The 23,316-nt window shown below is 47.0% G+C and overlaps 1 protein-coding gene across 1 annotated transcript in view; it reads left to right on the top strand.

The window, feature by feature from the left end:
* Positions 1–345: 345 nt before the first annotated feature.
* Positions 346–23,316, top strand: part of LOC118777545 (splicing factor SWAP) — a 62,308-nt gene continuing 39,337 nt past the window's right edge. The window contains exons 1-10 of the mRNA XM_036528586.1: positions 346–703; positions 2,542–2,705; positions 3,447–3,578; positions 5,487–5,566; positions 7,692–7,917; positions 8,663–8,766; positions 9,560–9,722; positions 17,436–17,694; positions 18,943–19,080; positions 19,674–19,767. Of these exons, the coding sequence (XP_036384479.1) occupies positions 510–703; positions 2,542–2,705; positions 3,447–3,578; positions 5,487–5,566; positions 7,692–7,917; positions 8,663–8,766; positions 9,560–9,722; positions 17,436–17,694; positions 18,943–19,080; positions 19,674–19,767 (1,554 nt within the window). The 5' untranslated portion in view covers positions 346–509. The remainder of the gene's footprint in view (positions 704–2,541; positions 2,706–3,446; positions 3,579–5,486; positions 5,567–7,691; positions 7,918–8,662; positions 8,767–9,559; positions 9,723–17,435; positions 17,695–18,942; positions 19,081–19,673; positions 19,768–23,316) is intronic.

The raw sequence follows: 23,316 nt of genomic DNA, 5'->3' as shown, positions 1-23,316 counted from the left end.
TGATTAAAATTTTGTTGTTTGCTTCCCGTTACTTTTCCCCCTTCATTTATAATAAATAACAAACAAACCAACGTGCTTGATTAGCTTAACTCCTGTCAATCGATTGTAGAGAGTGCGTCGTACTTCAGACAGAATGAGTTTATTTTCGTCATAGTACATTCGACATCCATATTGGACTGCTGTATTTAAAAAAATGAACAGCAGATTTAAAACATATGCTTTTCTAAGATTGAACATGTTATGCTTAACCACATTTAAAGGACCGATCTGGGAAAATGTGTTTTTACAATAAAAGTATTCTGAATAATCGAATCTGCGAATGCGATCGCTGTTGTACCATTTACCTAATCGGCCATGTTGACCGTGTGAACGTCTGAATTTGGTAGCAGTAAAACATGTTTGTTGTACAACTTTATTCGTTTTCTCCTTGTAAATGAGAGAGGGAGAAAACCGTTCGTAATCCTTATCTTGCTCTGAAAAGTTAGGTGTATTTTTGCGTCCGCTTTGGGATGTATCGACGCGGCGGAGGCAAGAAGGAGCACGGCAGAACGGCGAAGGAGGAGGGCGACGGCGGTAAATACAGCGAGCTCCTGGTTTTCGGCTACGCCTGCAAGCTGTTCCGGGACGATGAGCGGGCGCTCTACCACGAACAGGGAAAACACCTTATCCCATGGATGGGGGACAAGAACATCACGATCGATAGGTCGGTTAAACAAACCCAAAGGGGAAACGTTACCTAACCAACTTTGTCTTCCGAAGGGACCCCCCCTTGGATTTTTCTTTTAACAGAAGGCGTTCTATAAATGTCAAAATGTGTTTATGTGAAACACAAACAGAAAAAAGAAAACGTTGGCCAAGCGTTTAGTAACAGTGTCTCGCATTGGGCTTTTAACTGAGCCGAAGATGCGCTGCAGTATATCCAGGACTAGTTTGCTAGCTAGCTAACGTCAGCGTCAGTTCAAGATGCAGCGTCCCTTTCTCAGTTCTGCGCAGTGTCATGCTATCTAGCGGGGCTCTGCGGGTGCAAGCCTAGCTACTGTATTGCGGTTAAAATCACAGTTAAATAGGGGTGCTTTGAATTTTAAAAGAAGCCCCAAAATTTCGCATCGGCTGTTGCCACGCACAGCTCTGAGAAGCCCTGCATCTTGACACGCTAGAAGAATTTGCTCGGGTAACGTCAACAATTTGGCCTAAAGGCTTTGGCTTGATTCTTGCGCAGATGACCCGCACCCGGTTTAGTTTGCGTCCTTCGGGCAGCTAGATCTGTGCGCTGTGGGTAGGTAGCTGAACGGCCAGCTGCTCCACTATGTAGGCACATGTGAATTATGAAATATAAACAGGTGGATGTGCGGCCTTGCACCCCCACCCCCGCCCACTTTTCATCCGGGGAAGGCGCAACAGCTGCTGATGGTGCGTCTCGCTTGTAACCCACAGTAATATTTTGGGTTTTTGTTGATACGTGACCCAGAGCAAATTCCACCAGAGCGATCAATTGTAAATCGAAATTGTAAATTAAGATGGTTCATTTCCATCGCCGTTTGGTTACAATACTACTGTTCATGCATTTTTTCCCCTCCTCAAATACCTCAAGGTTTTATTCTGTTTCATTTCCTAATGAGTCCTCCTTACAGGCTCTGGAGCATTGTTGGCAGTCTTTTTAGAATGGCATGTGGAAAAAACAAAGCTTCCTCGGGACTGAACCAAATAAAAGCGACCTTAAATCGTAACCCCATTGTGCGTCATTTCCTTCAAAGACGGGCGGAATTAAAAGATGAACGCTGTATTTGTTGGCTCTTGGAGGTGCAGTGAGCCATCTTAATCCGCATGCTCCTGTTTTCCTGTTTCCAATGTGTATGTATGTCTCTCTATCACATAATCCAGACCTTATTTCCTCAGCAAATAAGGCAAGGGGTACTGCCTGGCCCCGATTGCCACTCCCCAGCGTCCACTTCTCTCTTTTGCCGAAGACCTCTGGAACTGAGAGGTGGAATAACGGAGGAAAACGCAGGAAAATTTCGTCCGTTTGGTTCTTACGGATAGGTATTTATGTGCTCGGGCTTGTGTGGATGTATTTTTTTTTACTTGTAGAAGGAATGATATCAGTTGTCTCAACTGTAACAGGGCAAAAAAAAGTTGGAATGGTTGATTGAACCATGTAAGGTAAGAGGAGAGTTTTTTTCATGCAGGGTTGTTCCTTAAAGACACTGAAGAGAAAGAGATTTTTTGTTAGTTTTAAAAGCAGACACAGCTGTAAACCCTCATATTTACAGATTGTTGTACTGTAAACGTCTGGAGTTCTCCATTAAAGCTTTCTGTCTTGCGCTTCCCAGGGATTTCTCTGTCTGTTCCAATATTGTACTTCCTTTTGAGTGCCACTTGTAAATTGAAGTAGCGTTTTTCCTTTTTTTTTTTTTTTGGTAAATAAAACAGAAAACCCCCCCCTCTTGTTTTTTGAAGGTTGCCAGTGAGGGTAAGTATGTGCTGTGTGGACCCCTCCCGGTTGGCTTCCCTTCCTCTCTAATCCCCCGCTTCATCTTGCAGGTACGATGGGCGCGGTCATTTGCATGACCTGTCGGAGTACGACGCCGGGTCCTGGAACCGCGCCTACCAGCTGTCCGAGGAGGAGGCCCGGATCGAGGCGTTGTGCGACGAGGAGAGGTACCTGGCCCTCCACACTGACCTGCTGGAGGAGGAGGCCAGGCAAGGTACGGCACGCCAGACACTTACCATGCCACAGACCCGGGTGCCTCACTCATTCATGTGCAGGGAGCCCCCCTCCCCCCCCAGGCAGGAGGTCATTAGGAGGATTCCAGACAGCCTTCCCAAAATGGTCACTTTGCATTTTGTATAGGGGTGTAGGGATACTGTGGTTGATCATACTGAGTTGATCATTTGAATCAGCTGTGTTGGAGCAGGGAGAGATCTAAAACATGCAGGACAAGTGGTCCTCCAGGAGAGGGTTTGGGAAATGCTGATCTAGAGAATCTAGAGAAAGATTATAGCCCCTGTGTGCACAGATTACCGTTCTCATGACACATGAAGAATTTCCACACTCCAAACCAAACTGCATCTGTCGCCAGTGTCTCCGTCCACTTCCCTTCACTGCATGGTCTTTTTCTCTGCTCCTTCTCTTAAGTGGTTCACCTTTTTCTGTTTACCTGAAAAGGGAGGCCCAAGCTGCGTGGTGATGACAGCAGCACAGGCCAGATGAGAGAAGCGGAAAGAAAGACTAAATGTGGGCGTGTGATCAGTCTGTTACCCCGATCCTAACAGAGCCAACCCCAGTGCCTTTCAGAGCGTTTCATATCTGCTGCCCCATGGCTCCGGTGAAAGTGCGCGTGTGTGCGCGTGTGTGCGCGCGTGTGTGCGCGCGTGTGTGTGTGTGTGTGTTTGCCGTAGCTGTTGTAAGGAGTGGTAACCCCCCCCCCCGGCTCCTGTGTCTGTAGAGGAAGAATACAAGCGTCTGAGCGAGGCCCTGGCGGACGAGGGCACCTACAACGCCGTGGGCTACCGCTACAGCGCCGACTACTACGACCCCTCCCAGCCCACCGAGGAGGAGGACGCCTCCAAGGACACGGGTGAGTGACCCTGCAGGCGGGCGGGGCTGGAGGGCAGCGCCGCATCCTCGGGGAGAGCGGGGGATGCGGAGATGAGAGAGGGAGACTGGAACACATTTTACCCAGCATGCACCTGCAGTACACATGCACAGCAAATGGCCTTTTGAGTACTGCGTTTGCTCAGCGTGTACCTAGAGTGCACATGGCCATGTACAATAAACAGCCTTTTGAGTAGTGTAGTAGTAGCAGAAAGGCGTGTGTTCACGCTTCCGTTTTTACAATTTTCATGCTTGTAAGGATGGGGAGGGTGACCTGTAGTGGGGTGTTCTAATGTTTATTTAGTTATTATTTTTGACGCTAATTAAAATGAAAATACACTAGTTTTAATTGTCTCCAGTGTTATTTCCATTTGATGGGATTTTTTTTGCGGGGCTTGGTTCATGTGGCCCTCGTGTGTAGCTTCTTGTCGTTGTCCATGTTGTGATGGAGGAGGCGTTCCTGTCACTTGCGTACGCCTGCATCCTGTAATCACACACGCAGCTGGTCAGGTTAGATGCTAAAGGTCCAAACAGCGAAACGGCTGGAGAGCTTTGCAGTTGCTGTCAGGCAGCTTTTAAACATGATTTTAATGATACCATTTTCTGACGGGAAGAGAAATTGCACAGTAGATAGGCAATTTGGGCTGTCGCAAAATGTACACAGGAGGATTAGAGGAAACTAATATGCCATTCTCAGATGTGTGTGAGGCAGCTTTCTCTCTGATCATCCTGTAAAGTTCAGACGAGGTCAAACATTTCCAATTTCATGTCTTTGCACCCTGTTGGTCAGTTTCTTTGACTACACCATTTCAGTGCACTGCTTTAGCATCACGTAAATTAGGCTGTATCCGATGCAGTTTCATGTAATTTTATATCTTGCTTCATTTGTTACTGAAATGTGAATTTAGTTTTTTTTTTTTTTTTTATGTTTTGCTGTTTTAATTTACCATGATGTGAAATAGAGGTTGGGATGGGGGGTGGTGACCTTGAATGGATTAAATACAGTCAGTTTTATGATACAGTCCCCCCCCGAGCCAAACAGTCTACCATTTTATGCCGTGTTGCGCCTCTGTGGTCATTCTGCTTCAGGGTTTTAGCATCATGTTACTGTGCAGCTGCCTGCCTGGAAGTGGGTCGTTTGTTGACAGATTTGCCAGACAGGCCTATCCGTCAGTGTGGTGGGGGCCCTGGCAGAACCCGGGGGTCCCGGTGTGTACCGCCCCCCGGCCCACGCAGCCGCTCCTCGGAGCTGCAGTGCTGAGGGCGAGCCAGAACTGGCGAGCGGGGAGTCGTTCGTGCTCCTGCAGGCTTAAATAATAAATACCAAAATATGGGGGTGGGGGGGGGGGTGCGGGAGTTGGGGGGGGGGGGGGGGGGGGGGATTGTGTTCTTTTTAAAGGGTGTTGTCATGGGTCACGGTCCGTTCACCTCAGCATAATCCCTGTTGAAACTGCAGTTGGCCAGTGAAGGCGCTCTTAGGTCATTATATCGTCCTATGATTGCGACGGTGGATCAAGTACCTGCGTCACAGTACCTGTGTCAAAGGCACCGTGTGTGGTCTTTTAATGTCACGTCCAGGTGACCTGTCCCACTGGGTTCATGCACAGAGGGGCTTTTGTAAGTGTAGAGAGGTCCTGGGGCCCTGTCACCTCATGGAGAGTTTTGGGTAACTGAAGCTGAAGTGTAAAGTGGCTCCAGCTGTCCAGGTGGATTGGACATTGTAGGGGAGGGGAGGGATTGATTCTGTCCCGTATTCCCTGTGTCTCATTCAGCAGAGGGTGGTGCTGGGTACGGAGGTGGTTCTGTCTCTAATGGCCTGCGGGGGGATGGTGGGAGAGGGAAAGATCATGTCGTTGATGTGCGTTTGGGGCGTTCTGTTCTTCATCCTCAGAGGAAGAGCCCGAGCCCCAGGAAAGCGAGGAGCCCTTCGTAGCCCCCCCTGGCCTGGTCGTACCCCCTGATGTGGAGCTGGTGAGTTCAGCAGCACCCATCCAATTTCTCTCATTCATCTCACTCCTCCCTCATCAGCTGGGAGCCAACGCATGCTTCCTCCTTTGATGTCATATCCTGTTTCAGTCAGCAACCAGGATGTGCACATTGTCCTTGTGCTGCTTATCCTGTTTCAGCTAGCAGCCAGGAGCTAGGATGTGGATGTTCTCCTTTGATGTCATATCCTCTGTCTTATCAGCAACTTTATTGACTGATGACTTAATTTTTATTTGCCTTCTGCAGCCTGTAGATGATGTACAAGGACCATATCTGTTACTGACTTCAAATTTGAGTCTAGGACTTAAATATGAGTATATGGACATGGCCATCATCAGAGATATTCTGCTCAGTAGAGATAGGCGACTTCCACTCTACTTCTACCTTCAGTTTCATGGAACAGTGTCAGAGGAAATCTGGAGCTGTCCTGTTACAAATGCTAAAAAGACTAATCTGTCTTGTTTCTGTAGGTTGCTTCAGCAATACGAATGTGAGCCTTGTAGGGTTGTTAGACCTATTCTTTTCTGTCCTAACTCAGTTTGGTTATTTGTCCAGTCGTAATTGTAAATCAGAACTACTTTGCAGTTGACCCCTCTAGTCATTAAAAGTTTAATTATTAATTATAAAAGTGAGTCATGAGTAGTCTGTCTGAAACATAAGAAATATCTCTCTGTTTTTTTCCATTAAATTTCTAAGGCTTTTGCTTTGCTCATCTCTCTACTTTACTCAGTTTTGTGTAAATTACCCGGCATGCTTCACTGCATCTACTTCAGACAGCTCGAGTGAGCTTCATCCTGTGTCAGGGACATCAGTGTGTGACTGTCCTAGCCTCCCTCAGCTCTCCTGAATAGCACCATCAGTTTTTTGACTGGCTGTTTTGTCCCTCCCGCATGACACCGTCCCCTAACGGCTAGCCCCGGAAAACGCCCGACCTTCACTCACGTCTTTTAGCTCCTCACCACTTTACCGTTCCCGATCCCAGCCTCCCCGGGACTCGCCGAACCCGCGCCCCTGCAGGGATCCGGCCCGCTGATGTTTAAACCTGCTCTTTGATCTCATCTGCAGGTCTCGTAATGGGCTTTGGGTAATAACCCAAGCAGCTGCCGAGCTGACACACCCAATCAGCTGCTGATGTTCTTTGGGGTTCTGTGATGAATTATGAAAATGTTTTTTCACTCTTTTTTTCTTTTTACTGAGAAGGCAGAGTGTTAACGCAGGCTGAAGCAGGACTGGGAGGGATGGAAGTGGCGTGCTTGTACATTAGGACTTGCAGAAATGGCATAATTAATCGTGTTAATACTCAGGCGGCTGCAGCTAAAGGTTCAGCAGGTGGCCTTAAAGGCTTATGAATGCCATTAATTACAGCCTGTTTAACATCACGCTACTTGCTGCACGCCTGAAGCATTGGTGGTGCTCTTATTTATTGTTCAGTATTCCCTGTTGATAAATATTAACAATAATGCTGCTTTTCAGGATTGATGTTAGTATTTTAAGCCTTCACCATACAAAGAACAAGTCTGCCACAGCCCATACAGGATGTGAAGTATGAAGAGAATGAATTTTATGAAGAAAAATGTCGACTCTTACTTGTAACCTTTAGTACATTACTTGTATCACATGACATTACAGTACATTCAGTTAGCGGACACTGTTATCCAGAGCGACTTACAGCACAAAAGAACAGAAGTGTGTTCATTCAGGTTGAATGAGCAACAGTGTCAGACCAGGCTAACAACACTCCCAGACCAGTGAGAGGGAAAATAACACTTTTCAAGTGTTAACTTGTGCAACTTGACTAGGCACCCTAGAAACTAAGAGAGAGAGAGAGAGCCAAGCGCACATTAAACTGCCATATATTACAGTCACTAGATTACAGACTCCATTGCCATACTATTTGTAGAATAAACATAAACAACAACTTATGCAAGTAATGTATTATGTTTTGTATGTTATAGTGGAGATAAAACTACTTGCTGGTCTGGGATTTCCATAACGTGTTGCTACATTAGCTGCTTCTTTAGCGATTGGCGTGTCGGGGTAGGGGAAGCTAAGCCGCAGCTGCATGTGGTTCCCCTTTAACCGTCCGGGTTTGTCTTCCCGTCTCCGACAGCCGGCCACTGTCAAGATGCACGCCATCATCGAGCGCACGGCCAACTTCGTGTGCAAGCAGGGGGCGCAGTTCGAGATCGTGCTGAAGGCCAAGCAGTCGAGGAACTCCCAGTTCGACTTCCTGCGCTTCGACCACTACCTGAACCCCTACTACAAGCACGTGCTGCGGGCCATGAAGGAGGGCCGGTACACACCCGTGTCAGAGGCCAAACAGGAGACCCAGGAAGGTGACTATATTTGGCATTAGATTCAAGCAAGAGACCCAGGAAGGTGACTATATTTGGCAATAGATTCAAGCAAGAGACCCAAGAAGGTGACTATATTTGGCAGTAGATTCAAATCGGAGACCCAAGAGGGTGACTATATTTGGCAGTAGATTCAAATAGGAGACCCAGGAAGGTGACAATGTTTGGCAGTAGATTCAAATAGGAGACCCAGGAAGGTGACAATGTTTGGCAGTAGATTCAAACAGGAGATCCAGGAAGGTGACTAAGTCTGGCTGTAGATGCAGCATCACCTGATTGGTCAAAAAGCTCTGCTTGATTTGTTTAAAGAAGGTCTCCGGTCATGAGTGCCTGGTGATGTGGAATCATACAAGTGTCAGTCACAAACACACAGCATATGTTTGAGATGATTTTCTTACAGTCATGTTCGATGCAGCCACTGGGGACTTGTCCATCCTTGAGTGATGCTTTTATTGAGTGGAAGGAACGCTTCTGGTTCGTCGTATTTCTAAAGCACTTTTTCTCTGCACTTAGCAAATGAAACCTCGGATGTAAAGAGGCAAGCAAATAGTAAAATATTCCCCTTGATTTGTTCAGTGATGTCGTGGGACTTTTGAGTACCAGCCAAATTAGAGAGGGAGAGTGATCCAGCCAAGTTTTAGTTCTGTCATTACAGTTAAGAAAGCTTGAAGAGAAAATGGCCCGCGTCTGAACGTTCTTTTTGGGGGGTCCTTCTCTGTGTCGGCAGAATCTCAGTCGGACGATTCGGACGATGACAACAGCGATGGGAACTACCTCCACCCCAGCCTGTTTGCCACCAAGAAGAGCTCCCGTCTGGAGGAGATCATGAAGGTACAGCCCCGTACCCCTGCTGGCATTTATCCACTTCTCATGCAGAATCGTTTGAAAAACATTGGCCCGAGGTTTGCCGTAATTCCTCTGCTTTCAGCATGAAGTTGTGTTTTTAGCATGGGAGTGAGTAAGTGGGTTTTTTGTTGTTGTTTTTAAACCGTTTGACAGGCGGAAATGTTCAAACGCAGCGCACTGTTAAATGGATAACATGTTCCTGTAGTTATGCTTCCTGGCATAATTAGGCCTTACACTAAAGCAGTCGACTTCGAAATGTTTTTTTTCCCCCCTTCTTTTGTTCTGGCTAAAGATAAACTTCAGTCAAGTTTCAGAGTGTTTTATAAGGGGCAGGGGTTGCATCCTGTCAGTTTGCGTCAGCAGTGTTTAAAAGGCTGGGAAAAGAAATCTGCTTAAATACTCGTCGTTCACATAGGCTGATAGGCTGAGATTGTTCCAGTGGAGAACACAGACATTGCCCAGACAGCTGCAAGGTTGATGGCCCATCTGGTTGTAAATTCAGGCGGCAGTGTGGTGTAGTGGTAAAGAGCTTGTAACCAAAACGTACTTAACCCAAATTTTCACAGTATATATCCAGCTGTGTAAATGGATCACATGTACAAAACTAACCTGTGTAAGTCGCTCTGGTTACAAGCGTCTCCTAAATGACAATAATGCAGCGTAATGTAAATTGGAGCCTGGAGGCTGACCAGCTCCGCTGCAGCCCGTAGTACGAGACACTCGCTCTGCGCCGCGCTGTAAAACTAACAGTAAAGAAATGTCCCACTTTGTGTTGCAGCCTCTGCAGGTCATGGACCCGGATCACCCGCTCGCGGCGCTGGTCCGGAAAGCCCGGCAGGACAAAAACGGAGCGGCTGCCGTGGCGACCGAACAGGCGGAAGGGGGCGGGGAGGTGGCCTCGGCCACGCCCACGCCCGCGGCGCCGGATTACGCCGCTGACCGTGAGTACTGCTCCTCACTCTCATAGGGAACGCCCGGAAACTGCATTCTTCTCCCGTTCGGTGCAAAAGCAACGAGAAGGGCAACAAGACTGGTCCCAGGATGTCAAGAACATAATACAAGCCTGTGCTTACACCTTCAAATAAAGGAGGCTTGTTGGGGTGTTATTTAGGTTTTCAGGTTTTAAGCATTTCAAGATTATTGAGGCTATTTCAAATAATGTTCTGTCAGCCATAGGTGGTAGCCAGTCAGAAGTAAATTTAACACTGACAAGGGAAGAATTTATTTCACGTGTGGATTCATGTAATTAAGGAAAGGAATGCATGGAGTATCTTACCTGGAATATAGTGAAAGTAGAGAAGCCTAGGGAGTTCATGATTATGCTCAACACAGTGCTGTGTACACCATAGAAATAGAGGAGATGTAGATAAATGATCTGATCTGTAGATAAATGGCCTGTTCTCGATTAACAAACTCTTACATAGGAGAAACATATCAACCAGTTCTACACATATGAATGATTTTGTCAGTTGAAAATGCTCTGTTGCACTTTCTGATTTTGTGAACAACATCTTGGGCGCATGTGGTAAATTCATGGAGTAGCAAGGCATTGTGCTCCAATTACTGCTTAGTTTACTTACATCTTACATAGATGCTTAGTTATCAATACTTGTCATTGCCATAAACTCCTGTTTGACTAAATGACAGCAGTTACTGTATACAGTTGGATTGTGGCTTCACTGTATCTTTGTGAGGTCACTATGGAACAGTCTAGAGACTGTAATGCCCCTGTGGAGTGGCAGTATGATCCCAATCTGTGCTGCTCTGTGGGGTCGCCATAGAACAGTCTGAGACAGCTGTGACCTTGAACAGAGATGCACTATGACTTCACTCTGTGCCTCTTTGTGAGGTCATCATGGAGCATTCAGCGTCAGTGGTGGCCCTGTGTGCAGTTGCGTTATGATGTCACTGTGCCTCTTTGTGAGGTCACCAAGGAACATTCAGCGTCAGTGGTGGCCCTGTGCAGTTGCATTATGATGTCACTGTGCCTTTTTATGAGGTCACCAAGGAACGTTCAGTATCAGTGGTGGCCCTGTGAACTGTTGCATTATGACCTCTCTCTCTCTGTGCCTCTCTGTGAGGTCACTTCAGAATAGTCAGCAAAGCGATGTAAAGAAATTACCAGGTCCATTCTGACAGCGCTGGGATTGAAGACTGATTAATGGTATCCAGGAATGTGGCAGGGTGCTGGAGAGGGGAATGGATGAGATAATTAACTTGATCAAGAGCTGGGGTTCCTGCCATAGGGAGAACTGGAAGAACGCCCATGGTCTAAAACATTATAACTCGTTTGCACTTGGGGCCTTTTGTACTTTTCTATATCAAATTATTTTATCTATGAAGAGGATGAAAAAACTTTGAATTTCATATCATGTACATTTTGTTCTCTCTTAACCATGCTTGCAGAGTTGCATTCAGTCAGTATAGTACTGATTCTGTGTTCACATCAGTTATTTTCCTTTTTATATTTGGTATGCCTTTATAAGAGTGATTCTGTATTTTAGCACTTTGCTGTCTGAAAACTAGTTTGTATGTGTATTTTAGCACTTTCTCTCCACAGCCTGTGTGTTTTAGCACTTTGCTGTTTGAACCGGAATCTCTCTCTTGTGGCGTCAGGTGAAGATGTTTTGCTGGAGGCTCTGAGGTTTCTGCCCACCCTCAATCAGTGCGGCGATGTTGCAGACCTTGTTAAGTGCTGTGCCTCCCCCTTGGTAGCGGAGAGGTGATTGTTTTGGTGTTGGGTTGGCTCTCTGATGGGTTTCACTGTAAAGGGAGGCGCATCACACAGCGGAGAGGGGCTAAGCAGTTTTCGGAAAGAACGGAAGTTGTGCTCGTCACTTTCAGGAAGCGTGACTGGCTCGTTCCGTTTCTGCCTCCCTCTCCTGCCATTCAGAGCGCTGTGTGTGTGTGTGTGTGTGTGTGTGTGTGCGCACCCAGCACCCCCACACAGACCAACACCCCAAAAACACTCCAGTCTCCCACCTGTAAAAAACCCGCAAACCAAATCCACACAGGTGTGGCGCTCACTGCAGAGCTGTAAGCGTGGGCCAGTAGTGGGAGAGGGAGGTCCCATCTCAGCTACCCTTGGAGACCTTTAGCTTTCATTTGGGTGCTTTGTTTTGCAGGAGGGTTCTGTGTCTCAGCTCAAAAGGATTGCTCAGCCAGAATGTAATTTTCATTAGTGCAGCTCAGAGAGCTCTGTCAGTGTCCTGCTCTTAACTTAAAGAGCTCCGTTAGATTCCTGTTCTTAACTTAAAGAGCACTTTCAGGGTCTTGTTCTGAACATAAACGGCTCAGTTTGGATCTTATTCTGAACTTAAACAGCTCCATGAGTGTCCTCTCTGAGGGAGTAACAAGAGTTTTGGTCTCAATCTCAGTCTCTGCATAGGGATGAATTTTTTATGCTTTGGCTGAAGGCAAAAAATAATAATTTTAAGTAGGATTTTGCTCTGGTAAAGCTAACCTATTTTCACGGAGTGTTTGTGTTCTAGCAAAACCTTCAGCAGTCTGCTTTAAGGGTGGCAGACGTCTCTTGTGTGCCACACATCAGTGGTGTAATGTGTGCAAAGATTTCGCACTTCATTAAATAAAAAGTTTTGTATCTCTGTTTGGAATCAGTTCCATTCCAGGACGCAGTTCTGGGCCCACGAGACAGAGAGGGAACAATGCAGTCTATCCACAAGGGCTGCGATTTAATAAATAGATACGTCTCTCAGTCCTTTTATTCCCCCAAAGGTCTGAACTAAAGGTACTGGGATGAAGGTGTTACCAATTATAGCTTTGTGTACCAGCACATCCTTTGGGGGAAAATAAGCAGCCAGCGAGCGTGACAAATCGGGGGAATAGATTCCTGGATGTGGAGGGAACGTAAGGCTGCTACCACTCTGGCAGCTCCACACTGTGTTGAAGGATCTGAGCCTATGACCAGAAGGTTGTTGGTTTTATTCCTCAGGCACACCACACCCATTTTTCTCCCCTTGAGCAAGGTGCTGTACTTGAATTGCTATGTTAAGTATCTAGCTGTTTGAATAGAGAATATGCTTAGGTCAAGTTTGAATGCAGTTGGAAATATTACATTTGCATTGAGCAGTCTTCATACTGCCTCTGGCTGATTTAAAATAAAAACATACAAAAAAAGAACCAGCCCGCACTTAAACACACAATGAATATCTGAAAGTAGCCATAGGAGCGGCTATACTTTATTGGTGTTTTATGGCCATGGTTTATTGCCATTTATTATTCACTGTTTGCACACTTGACGATGGAGAGAACTGGATGATTTGATCCTGCATGGTATCAGCTGTTGAGAACAAGCAAATGCATAGTTCTGTACATTATGTCACATTATTGTCATTTAGCAGGCACTCTTATCCAGAGTGACTTACACAGGTTACATTTATACAGCTGGATATTTACTGAGGCAACTGTGGGTTAAGTACCTTCCTTAAGGGCACAGCAGCAGTTCCCCAGTGGGGAATCGAACCGGCAACCCTTAGGTTATGAGCCCTGCTCCACACCACTGTGTGTTTCACCTTCTGTGAGCCCGTTTACCTGGTGTGTTTCTCTGTGTACTGCAGACGGCTGCCGTGAGATTTGCTTTCACATACTCACTGACTGGCTTTCTCTTGCTGGAGGCTCCACTTAGACACGCAAGCTAAATGGCAGTGGCACTGATTTGTGCCGTTGGAAAGCGCACCCAGGTTGCCAGTAATAATATTTTGTCCGTTCTCACCCGGAACCTGTCTGGTTGTCACCGCGGTGCTTAATCACTTGCTGAGTTAAACAGCGTTTGGCTGCTGTTAGACCCTGGAGTTATACCTAAAGGAGATATCTGATATTTGCTGCTGATCTGCTGGCATGGTGTGAGTGTCTGTGTGTGTGTCTGTGTGTGTGTCTGTGTCTGTCTGTGTGTGTGTGTGTGTGTGTGTGTGTGTGTGTGTGTGTGTGTGTGTGTGTCTGTCTATGTGTGTGTGTGTGTGTCTGTGTGTGTGTGTGTGTGTGTGTGTGTGTGTGTGTGTGTGTGTTAGGGATGTAACGGTACAGTGGGCCCATGGTTCGGTATGTATCGCGGTTTTTGGGTCAAGGTAACGGTACGGTTTCGGTATCTTTATATTTAAGACAAAAATAAAAACACACCCTTTAAACAATGAACTCTTTATTTAGCCTATAGACAAATAAAACTTTCCATTCAGAAAAATGGCAGCATGACTGACTAGTAGGGCTGCTCGATTATGGCAAAAATAATAATCACAATTATTTTGGTCAATATTGAGATCACGACTATTTAACTCATTGACTTTGGAAACATCATGCATGCATGCAATTTATGTTTATGCTATGCAAGCGCGACTGTTACGTTACATGGTTTGTTATGTCTTCATTAGCGTTATTAAGCTTCTCATTGTTTTCAGTTAGCAGTTGCTATATTTTTTAACGTTAAATCGCTGTTCCCGCAAAGATAAAATTAGCTAGAATTTTTCCAATCTAGTGTTCTAATCGCACTAGAGATGAAAAGGTATGAAAATTTATACCATTGAAAAATCTTCGGAGCGCTATCACTGCCTTCCGCCATGTTTTCACTGACACAAAACAAACCTACATTGCATGCTGCGCCTGCGCATCTGCATCTGGGAGACTTGCTAACTTTGGTTTATGCTAGACAGTATTTAACGTGAGTTTTTCAAAGCGCGGTAATCAACCACGGTTTTAATGATAATTAAAATTTGAAACGGTAACACTAACCGTCGGGAATTTTACCGACATGTCGGTGATTGACAGCACATGGACACTTCTCCCATTATGGTGTGAAGCCTCCTTCATGAAGCCTCCCTGTCCAATCACATCCCAGCACCGAAACCCCATACGACCCTTCCATATCATCACTACAGATAATTTGGGCCGTTCAGAGCATGGCAGCCTGTCTGTGTGTAACTGAGAGCAGTGTGTAAGAGTGAGGTGTTAGCGCAGCGTTTCAGCGTGTATAAGAGTGAGGTGTTAGCGTAGCGTTTCAGCGTGTGTAAGAGTGAGGTGTTAGCGTAGCGTTTCAGCGTGTGACTCGGATCCCTGTGTGTGTAAGAGTGAGGTGTTAGCGTAGCGTTTCAGCATGTATAAGAGTGAGGTGTTAGCATAGCGTTTCAGCGTGTGTAAGAGTGAAGTGTTTTGGCGTGTGACTGAGGCCTGTGCTTGCGGTGCAGTGAGTGAGCGTGTGCTGCGTGCTGTTAGCTGTTGCTCTGGTTGAGCTGTGAGAGATAAGGGCCGATGTGTTAAGCACACGCCTCTCTGTATTCACCCTGCTCAAAGCGCAGAGCTCGAGAGGAACCCAGCCGCTCTTATTACTGAAGGAGGCCACGCTGCGCATGAGGAGCTGAGAGAGAGACCAGAGCTGCGCGCGCACGCACACACACACACACACACACATATACACACACACACACATACACACACACACACACACATTTACACACACACACACACACATATACACATACACACACACACACACACATACACACACACATACACACACACATACACACACATTATACAAACATACACACACATACATACACACACGCATGCATACACATATATTCACAGATACAGGTATGCATACACTCACGCACATACATACACAAACGCATACAGACTCATTCATATATGCATTCACACTCACGTTCACATTCACATGTGCATACACATACACACACATATACACACACACACCACGCACACACACACAAACACACACACACCTCTAACAAGAGTGAAGAATTTCCACTCTTTGTCAGTTCACGGGGCGCTGACGGACACAGTCATTAATATTAATAGGCATGTTTTAATTTTTTGAAATCTCATAATAAGGGCATGTCACCTCATGTCTGTCCTCATTGTGGCTGGCTCTGAAACAGGTGATAAATGCCTACACGCAGAATTCAGAGGTCAGTGTATGTTGTTTCATACAAGGTCTGTTATTATGCTATGTAAATCAAAGCATGTATTTTGGCTTTAATTTGGTGATGGTGTGTTGACATCGGGACAAATGGAACTGCCCAGACGCCCCACGACATCATCTTTATGCCAGTCATATCACAGAGACAGCATGGTGAGGGCGGACAGGAGCCCAGCAGAAACAGAGAAGATATTTCAAATGCAAATTCAAATGCTCACTATTCCTCACTTGAGGATTTTTTTTTTATTCATTATAAATACTGCTTTAATGAATGCGTTCTCCTCTCTAATATTATGTTGTAATATGGCCTTAATTCTGGGTGGTTATTATTTATTAAATTATTAAAATGATAACAGCTTAAAGTGTCCCTCGGTGCCCCACAGATTGCACCCCCCATTGCCCCCTCACTCTGGGACTGGGGTCTCCCCAGAACATTGCAGCATGATGGTGCTTCCAAATATAGTTTCCTGACTGCATCCACCAATCACAACTCTTTGCTATTTTCAAATATAAAATATGTCCAGTCCTGTAGCACTTGCACGGTCTCATCATTTCTGCTGGACAGAGGATGCCAGCGTGAGACTGTGGAATCACAATGGCACCTCAGTCAGATCCTGCAGGTAGCAAGTGCCTGGTGACAGGCCTTTGTTTGCTAATTTGATCTTGTGCTTTAGCTGCAAACATGTTTAAATTCGCCTGGGAGCCACATATTTTGGGAAGTTGGTGTGAGGGCCCAGATGCAGGAACATGATGTTGCAGCTCCATTGTTTTATTCTTTTGGGAGCCCCACCGGGACTGCAGTACCTGGGCACAGCCATCCAAATAAGGGCCGGGCACAGAGTCACCGGCCATCTTCTGTTACAGTGTGAAGATCCAGCTCTTTAGACTTCAGCTTGGCTCCCCTGCAGAGTTATAACTCTTAAATCTTTTCTTTTGTATATTACTGCAGGGTAGGGTACTGCTGCACGTATTGCTGAATTCATTTTCACTGTGGCACTTCTGTATTCGCAAGGTCGCTGGTAATCGTAGCGCTGTGTGATGGATCAAAACGTTCTGTACACACTCTTCTTGTGGTAGTATTGTGCATACTTTTGTGCCTTTTTTTTGTAAGTCTTTATGTACAGGAGCAGCGGCCAACTGGCTAAATGTACATATGAATCACTGCCCCCGCCATTGGCCTGAAGAGGCTTTTTACTGCTCCCAGGAGTCTGGGTGCTGCAGGGGCCAAACTCTTCTGTTTCTCTTAATAATTTGGATGGTAGACGTGAGGATGGATGTGCTAGTTATATTTGGCAAAGATCCTAAACAATATTGTCCATAAAATTAACCTATTACCAGCTGTAAAAAGCACCCTTTATTTAGAGAATTAGTGCCTCGCATATTACAGGATGTTAAGAGACACAGATTAATCCTCATTATTCTTGTTAAAACGGAACACAAGACAGGAATAATTTGTCATTTATCTTTATTGCAAACACTTATGCTGTTGGCAAATGAAATTAAATCTGAAGTGATTATGATCCATGTGCGGATGTGGGTTTAAGTTTTCTTTTTTTTTTTCATTAACTCTATTTTTTTCACTTTCTGGAGCTGACCAGCTGTGATGTGACTTTTTAGATATGTCATGCAGATATCTATTTAGAAGGTGAAAACAAAATCACTAAAAAAATAATAACAGTAATTTGCAATGTCACCCTCCCCACAGCCAATGTAGCTGCAATGTATTATGGGTACTGCATGCTGCCGGATGGGACGTACTGCCTGGCCCCGCCTCCCCCAGGGATGGACGCCACCACTTATTACAGTTCCCTCCCGGGCGGGGTTATGCCTCCTCCGTCCGCATCGAGCGTGCCCCCGCCCCCCGGGACCACGCCCCCTCCTCCCCCCGACTCCGTCAGCTCCGCCCCAACACCTGCCCCCAGCCAAGTCCCCCTGGCTGCTCCTGCCGTCACCCCGGCAACCAGGTGCGGCTCCCGCCGGAGCAGATCTGTTCTCCTTCTCAGTCCAGCTTGCTGTTGTTACTGCTGTTTTGCTTCTTTCAGGTCACTGCTGTGACGTTGTTCTCACTGGTTTACGTTCTATAATTTATTCCATCAGTATTCATTTAAAAGTTTCTTTCTGCAGTCAATTCGTTGTAAATATAGATGCCGAGTTTTAGACATGGCTGGACAGTGCTTACGGTGTTCAAATTTCGCAAACCAACCAAATCAGCGTCAGCATCTTAATCCAAGCGCAAACTGCTCTCTGTCCTCTGGCCTGCTAGGGACAGACAGAGGGCTGACTTTGCATTTAATTTCCACACCACTTTCTGAGGTGCTGATGGGGTGTGAAGTCCACAGTCAGAGGTTGTGAAGTCCTTCTACACAGGCGATGGACTTCATTTCCCACGAGCACCTCTGCATTTTGCCTTTCGACCTCGCCTCGGTCCAGCCAGCAGGGGAACAGAAAGGCCTATTGAACCCAATTTGTTTTTCCTCTTGTATGCATGAGCAGACAGCAGGGAACTAGTACACGATAAAGACTCAAGCATCTGGTAGAATTGAGGTGTCAACCAGCTAAACATGCAAAAGTATTGATATGACCTTGAGGCGCAGAAGGCTGGTTTTTACCTGCGAGTTCGTTCATATGCATGTAAGAATATTAACTCTTATTTGACTTCGGGTAACGCTGAGGGAATTTCTCAGTGAAAGACGGCATAACCTTGAATTGAGAAGTTGTGAAATGCTGCTGAGGAAATCTGGAGGACATGTTAATCCTCTGTGTGTCTGTCTGCCTGCTTGTCTGTCTGTCTCTGTTGTGTCTGTCTGTCCATCCATCTTCCCCTCTTCCTCTGTCTGTATGTCTGTGCTGTTTACCCTGTCTGTCTCTCTCTGCCAGCCCATCTCTTTCATATATGTCTGCCTCTCTGCCTGTCTGTCTCTCTCATGTGTCTGTCTGTCTGTCTGCCTCTCTGCCTGTCTGTCTCTCTCATGTATCTGTCTGTCTGTCTGTCTGCCTGCTTCTGTCTGTCTGTCTGTCTGCCTACCTATCCGCTGTAAATCTCTGCTTGTCTGTGTCTTTGTTTGTCTCTGCTGGCCCATCTCTTTCTGCTTCTGTCCGTCTCTCTCGTGTGTGTCTGTCAGTTTCTTTGCCTGTATAGCTCATGCGTGTGTCTGTCTGTCTCTCTGATTGTCTGTCTCTAACGTGTGTCTGTCTGCCTGTGCATGTCCCAGCTCCCGCTCCCAGGCCCCTGTGGCTGCCATCATCCCCCCTCCCCCGGACGTTCAGCCAGTCATCGACAAGCTGGCGGAGTACGTGGCCAGGAACGGACTCAAATTCGAGGCCAGCGTGCGCAGCAAGAACGACCCACGGTAAGGAGCGCCGCCCTCACCGTCCCCCCAGACCTGCCCACTTCCCTGTGTGTGATTACGAATAGAGCACAGCAGGGGGGAGTGCAGGTTCAAATCCTTCATTGAGACACAGCCAGTCTACCATAGGTGCTTAGTGTGTTGTGCTTAGTTAAGCAAAAGCACAAATTTCCATCAGTATAGATGAACAGCATATGAGTTGGGTAAGTCACCCTGGGAAAGAATATGCTGATGTTCAAATGTATACTAAATAGCATGGAAAGGACTTCCTCTGGGTGCAGGTGTGGAGTAGAGCCTAGGTGAAAAGGGCAGGAGGGATGCAGGATTGAGCCCTGTGTGGGGCTCAGCAGTAATGCTATAGAGCGAGGTGCACGGCGTCAGTGAATGCTCTCCTCAGTGATGAAGTGATTATTTGTTTTATTTCAACTGCAGAAGTTCCACACCATCAGCAGACCCCAGTGTGAGAAAAGTTCTTTTTAGAGCATGTTAAATTTAAAACTGCGTATCTCATCCAGTGTTCAAGCTGTCCTGTTTTTACCTTCTTTCCTGTGTAGCTTGATTGGATTTTTTTTTTTTGCCTCATGTCTTTTGTAAAGGTTTGAGTTCCTGCAGTCCTGGCACCAGTACAACACCTACTACGAGTTTAAGAAGCACTACTTTATGCAGAAGGAAGGGATCAGTCTGGCGGAGGTGGGGGCAGCAGCCGTGTCTGTTTCTCTGTGTCCCTCAGTGGCAGCGTGTGCCTGCATGCATGTGTGCTTCATTCCTGCCTTGTCTGCTTCATCTGGGTGCTGGCCAACAGTAGCATGAACTTTCAGCTGTCAGGCTTATGGTAAAAACATCCACTGTGGGAGACGAGGGTATCATAAGCTCGGCTTGCAGTGACTCGCTCATTTGGACCAATCGTTGTGTTTTGCAGTGCAGGACATTGTTTTTATTGGTTCAGATAAATCAGACAAATCACAAATAAATCAGTGATTGGCAGGGCATGGTGGCTTCACCCATTATACGGTTCATGAAGCCTTGTTCTCTCCTCAGTAATAGTCTCATAATCACCATCAGATCTGTTCTCTCTCTCTCTCTCTCTCTCTCAGCCCTTTTCATCTTTTGTCCGTATTCTCTTTTTGAATATTTCTTATGTCATGAATTTGCCTTTGTAAAGCAGGCCTTCATGAGTGTCTTTATGCACCAGGAAAATCCAGATGAAACACTCTCCCCAGGGGCTCATTTTCAAACGCTAATTTCTCTCTTTTTTTTCAAGCTCCAATTAGATATACGTGTTAAAAATGTGAAATGCCGTACTGCTGATCGTGTCTTTAAGCAGTGTCCTGATATTGTTAAAAGCCTGCATTCGCTGGCATGAGGGTGAGTGTGCGATTCTGGGCCTTTTTTGTGCTTTGGAAAGGAAAGTGAGTTCCATCTTTTGATTGCTGCAAGACATCCCATAATAATTCATTAGTCCTGGAGGCTCCCTACAGCTGCTAATCAGTCATTAATTAAGCAAGTAAATTATTAAACTGATCCAGTAAGCCTGAAGGAGGGGAATGTATTTGTATTGGCCTCTAAACCGCATACCTTATTACAAGCTTAAATGTTCACTCTTAGAAAAAGTAATGATTAAATACAACAATTTACTGCTAACCTTAATAAAAAGTAATATACATGAAAACTCAAACTTAAAGAATATATTTTGCATCATTATTTATTACATGCATTTCTAGTCGTCAGTATTTATGACTTCCATACAAGTGATTTTATGCATGAGGGCTGGAATTGCATATTTTTAACACATTCTGATGACCTTTGTTGTGGTTTCAGGAGTTTATTACATAGTTTTATCTTGTTATGCCATTATGAGACTGTGCTGTGATACAAACGCACTAAATGGAAAATGTTTGCTTGGGAACGGTCATTAGAGCAGATCAGCACACTACACTGCCAGATTAGAAGAGAGCAGAACCAGAGAAAGCCGCAAGGAAAATGTACTTATAAACCTATTTACACAAGCGCTGTAAGTGGCCGGTTTGTCTGGTGGAGAGAGTGCTGCCCGAGGTGAACGAAGTACAAGGCATCAAAACAAGCGAGTCCAAGGTTCCCTCCCTTCTAAGTGTGTTAAACCGAGCCTTCTTCCCCCGCTGCTTACCACATGAATGCAGGAACAGTGTGAATCGCCCACCGCTGTAATTATGGATAGATGGCGCAAAGTCGTGCTTTAACTGAAAAATTAAGAAGTTAAGCATTGGCTGGTGAGCAATTGCGACATGCATGTAGGAACGCAAAGTAGAGCAAGGAGTACAGGAGAACACAGGAGAGCGAGGAGTGCAGGAGAACGAGGAGAGCGAGGAGTGCAGGAGAGCGAGGAGTGCAGGAGAGCGAGGAGTGCAGGAGAGCGAGGAGTGCAGGAGAGCGAGGAGTACAGGAGAACGAGGAGAGCGAGGAGTGCAGGAGAGCGAGGAGTACAGGAGGGCGAGGAGTACAGGAGAGCGAGGAGTACAGGAGAACACAGGAGTACAGGAGGGCGAGGAGTACAGGAGAACACAGGAGAGCGAGGAGTGCAGGAGAGCGAGGAGTACAGGAGAACACAGGAGTGCAGGAGGGCGAGGAGTACAGGAGAACACAGGAGAGCGAGGAGTGCAGGAGAACACAGGAGTGCAGGAGGGCGAGGAGTACAGGAGAACACAGGAGAGCGAGGAGTGCAGGAGAGCGAGGAGTACAGGAGGGCGAGGAGTACAGGAGAGCGAGGAGTACAGGAGAACACAGGAGTGCAGGAGGGCGAGGAGTACAGGAGAACACAGGAGTACAGGAGAGCGAGGAGTACAGGAGAACACAGGAGTACAGGAGAGCGAGGAGTACAGGAGAACACAGGAGAGCGAGGAGTGCAGGAGAGCGAGGAGTACAGGAGAGCGAGGAGTACAGGAGAACACAGGAGTGCAGGAGGGCGAGGAGTACAGGAGAACACAGGAGTACAGGAGAGCGAGGAGTACAGGAGAACACAGGAGTACAGGAGAGCGAGGAGTACAGGAGAACACAGGAGAGCGAGGAGTGCAGGAGAGCGAGGAGTACAGGAGAACACAGGAGTGCAGGAGAGCGAGGAGTACAGGAGAGCACAGGAGTACAGGAGAGCGAGGAGTACAGGAGAACACAGGAGTGCAGGAGGGCGAGGAGTACAGGAGAGCACAGGAGTACAGGAGAGCGAGGAGTACAGGAGAGCGAGGAGTGCAGGAGGGCGAGGAGTACAGGAGAACACAGGAGTACAGGAGGGCGAGGAGTACAGGAGGGCGAGGAGTACAGGAGAGCACAGGAGTACAGGAGAGCGAGGAGTACAGGAGAGCGAGGAGTGCAGGAGGGCGAGGAGTACAGGAGAACACAGGAGTACAGGAGGGCGAGGAGTACAGGAGGGCGAGGAGTACAGGAGAGCGAGGAGTCAAGGAGAGCGAGGAGTACGGGAGAGCGAGGAGTCAAGGAGAGCGAGGAGTACAGGAGAGCGAGGAGCACAGGAGAGCGAGGAGTACGGGAGAGCGAGGAGCACAGGAGAGCGAGGAGCACAGGAGAGCGAGGAGTACGGGAGAGCGAGGAGCACAGGAGAGCGAGGAGCACAGGAGAGCGAGGAGCACAGGAGAGCGAGGAGTACAGGAGAGCACAGGAGGGCGAGGAGTACAGGAGAGCGAGGAGTACAGGAGAGCACAGGAGAGCGAGGAGCTGCGGCTCAGCCAGCGAGTCAGTGTCCCTTAAGCACGTCTGTGGGACCATTCCTTGCTTCTCTACTCTGTAGAAGTGTGTCCATTTTGCAGGACATGGCCAGGCAGGTCACTGTCTTGTATTTACTTGTACATTGCCTAAATGGATGGTGGGATTCTGATGAAATCATTCTACACGGCCCCCACAACAGATGCGAAGGCAGATGTCAGGGTGAAGGGGAAAGGTAGCGTGATCCCGGTACGATGCTGCTGTGAGAGCTCTGAGCGGTCAGTGCGGACAGTAGCAGACAGGAACGGTCAGGAGCCCCCCCCCCCGGGGAGCTCATTGGCCAGCGCAGCCTCTCGGTCAGCAGCCCAGCGGCCGGAGCAGCGCTGACCTTTCCCTCTCCCTTCTTATTTCCAAATGTCAGACAGCCGAAAGCTCTCCACGCCGCGCCCCACCACCCCTGCCCCTTCTATAAAGCGTCACTCTCCTCACACTGAACTGGGGTCAGTCCTACAGCTCTGAAATGCACTGCTTCCCACTTTGACGAACAGGTTT

This window comes from Megalops cyprinoides, chromosome 5, assembly GCF_013368585.1.
Source record: "Megalops cyprinoides isolate fMegCyp1 chromosome 5, fMegCyp1.pri, whole genome shotgun sequence".
Lineage (NCBI taxonomy): Eukaryota > Metazoa > Chordata > Actinopteri > Elopiformes > Megalopidae > Megalops > Megalops cyprinoides.
This window is presented reverse-complemented; position numbering and strand designations above follow the sequence as displayed.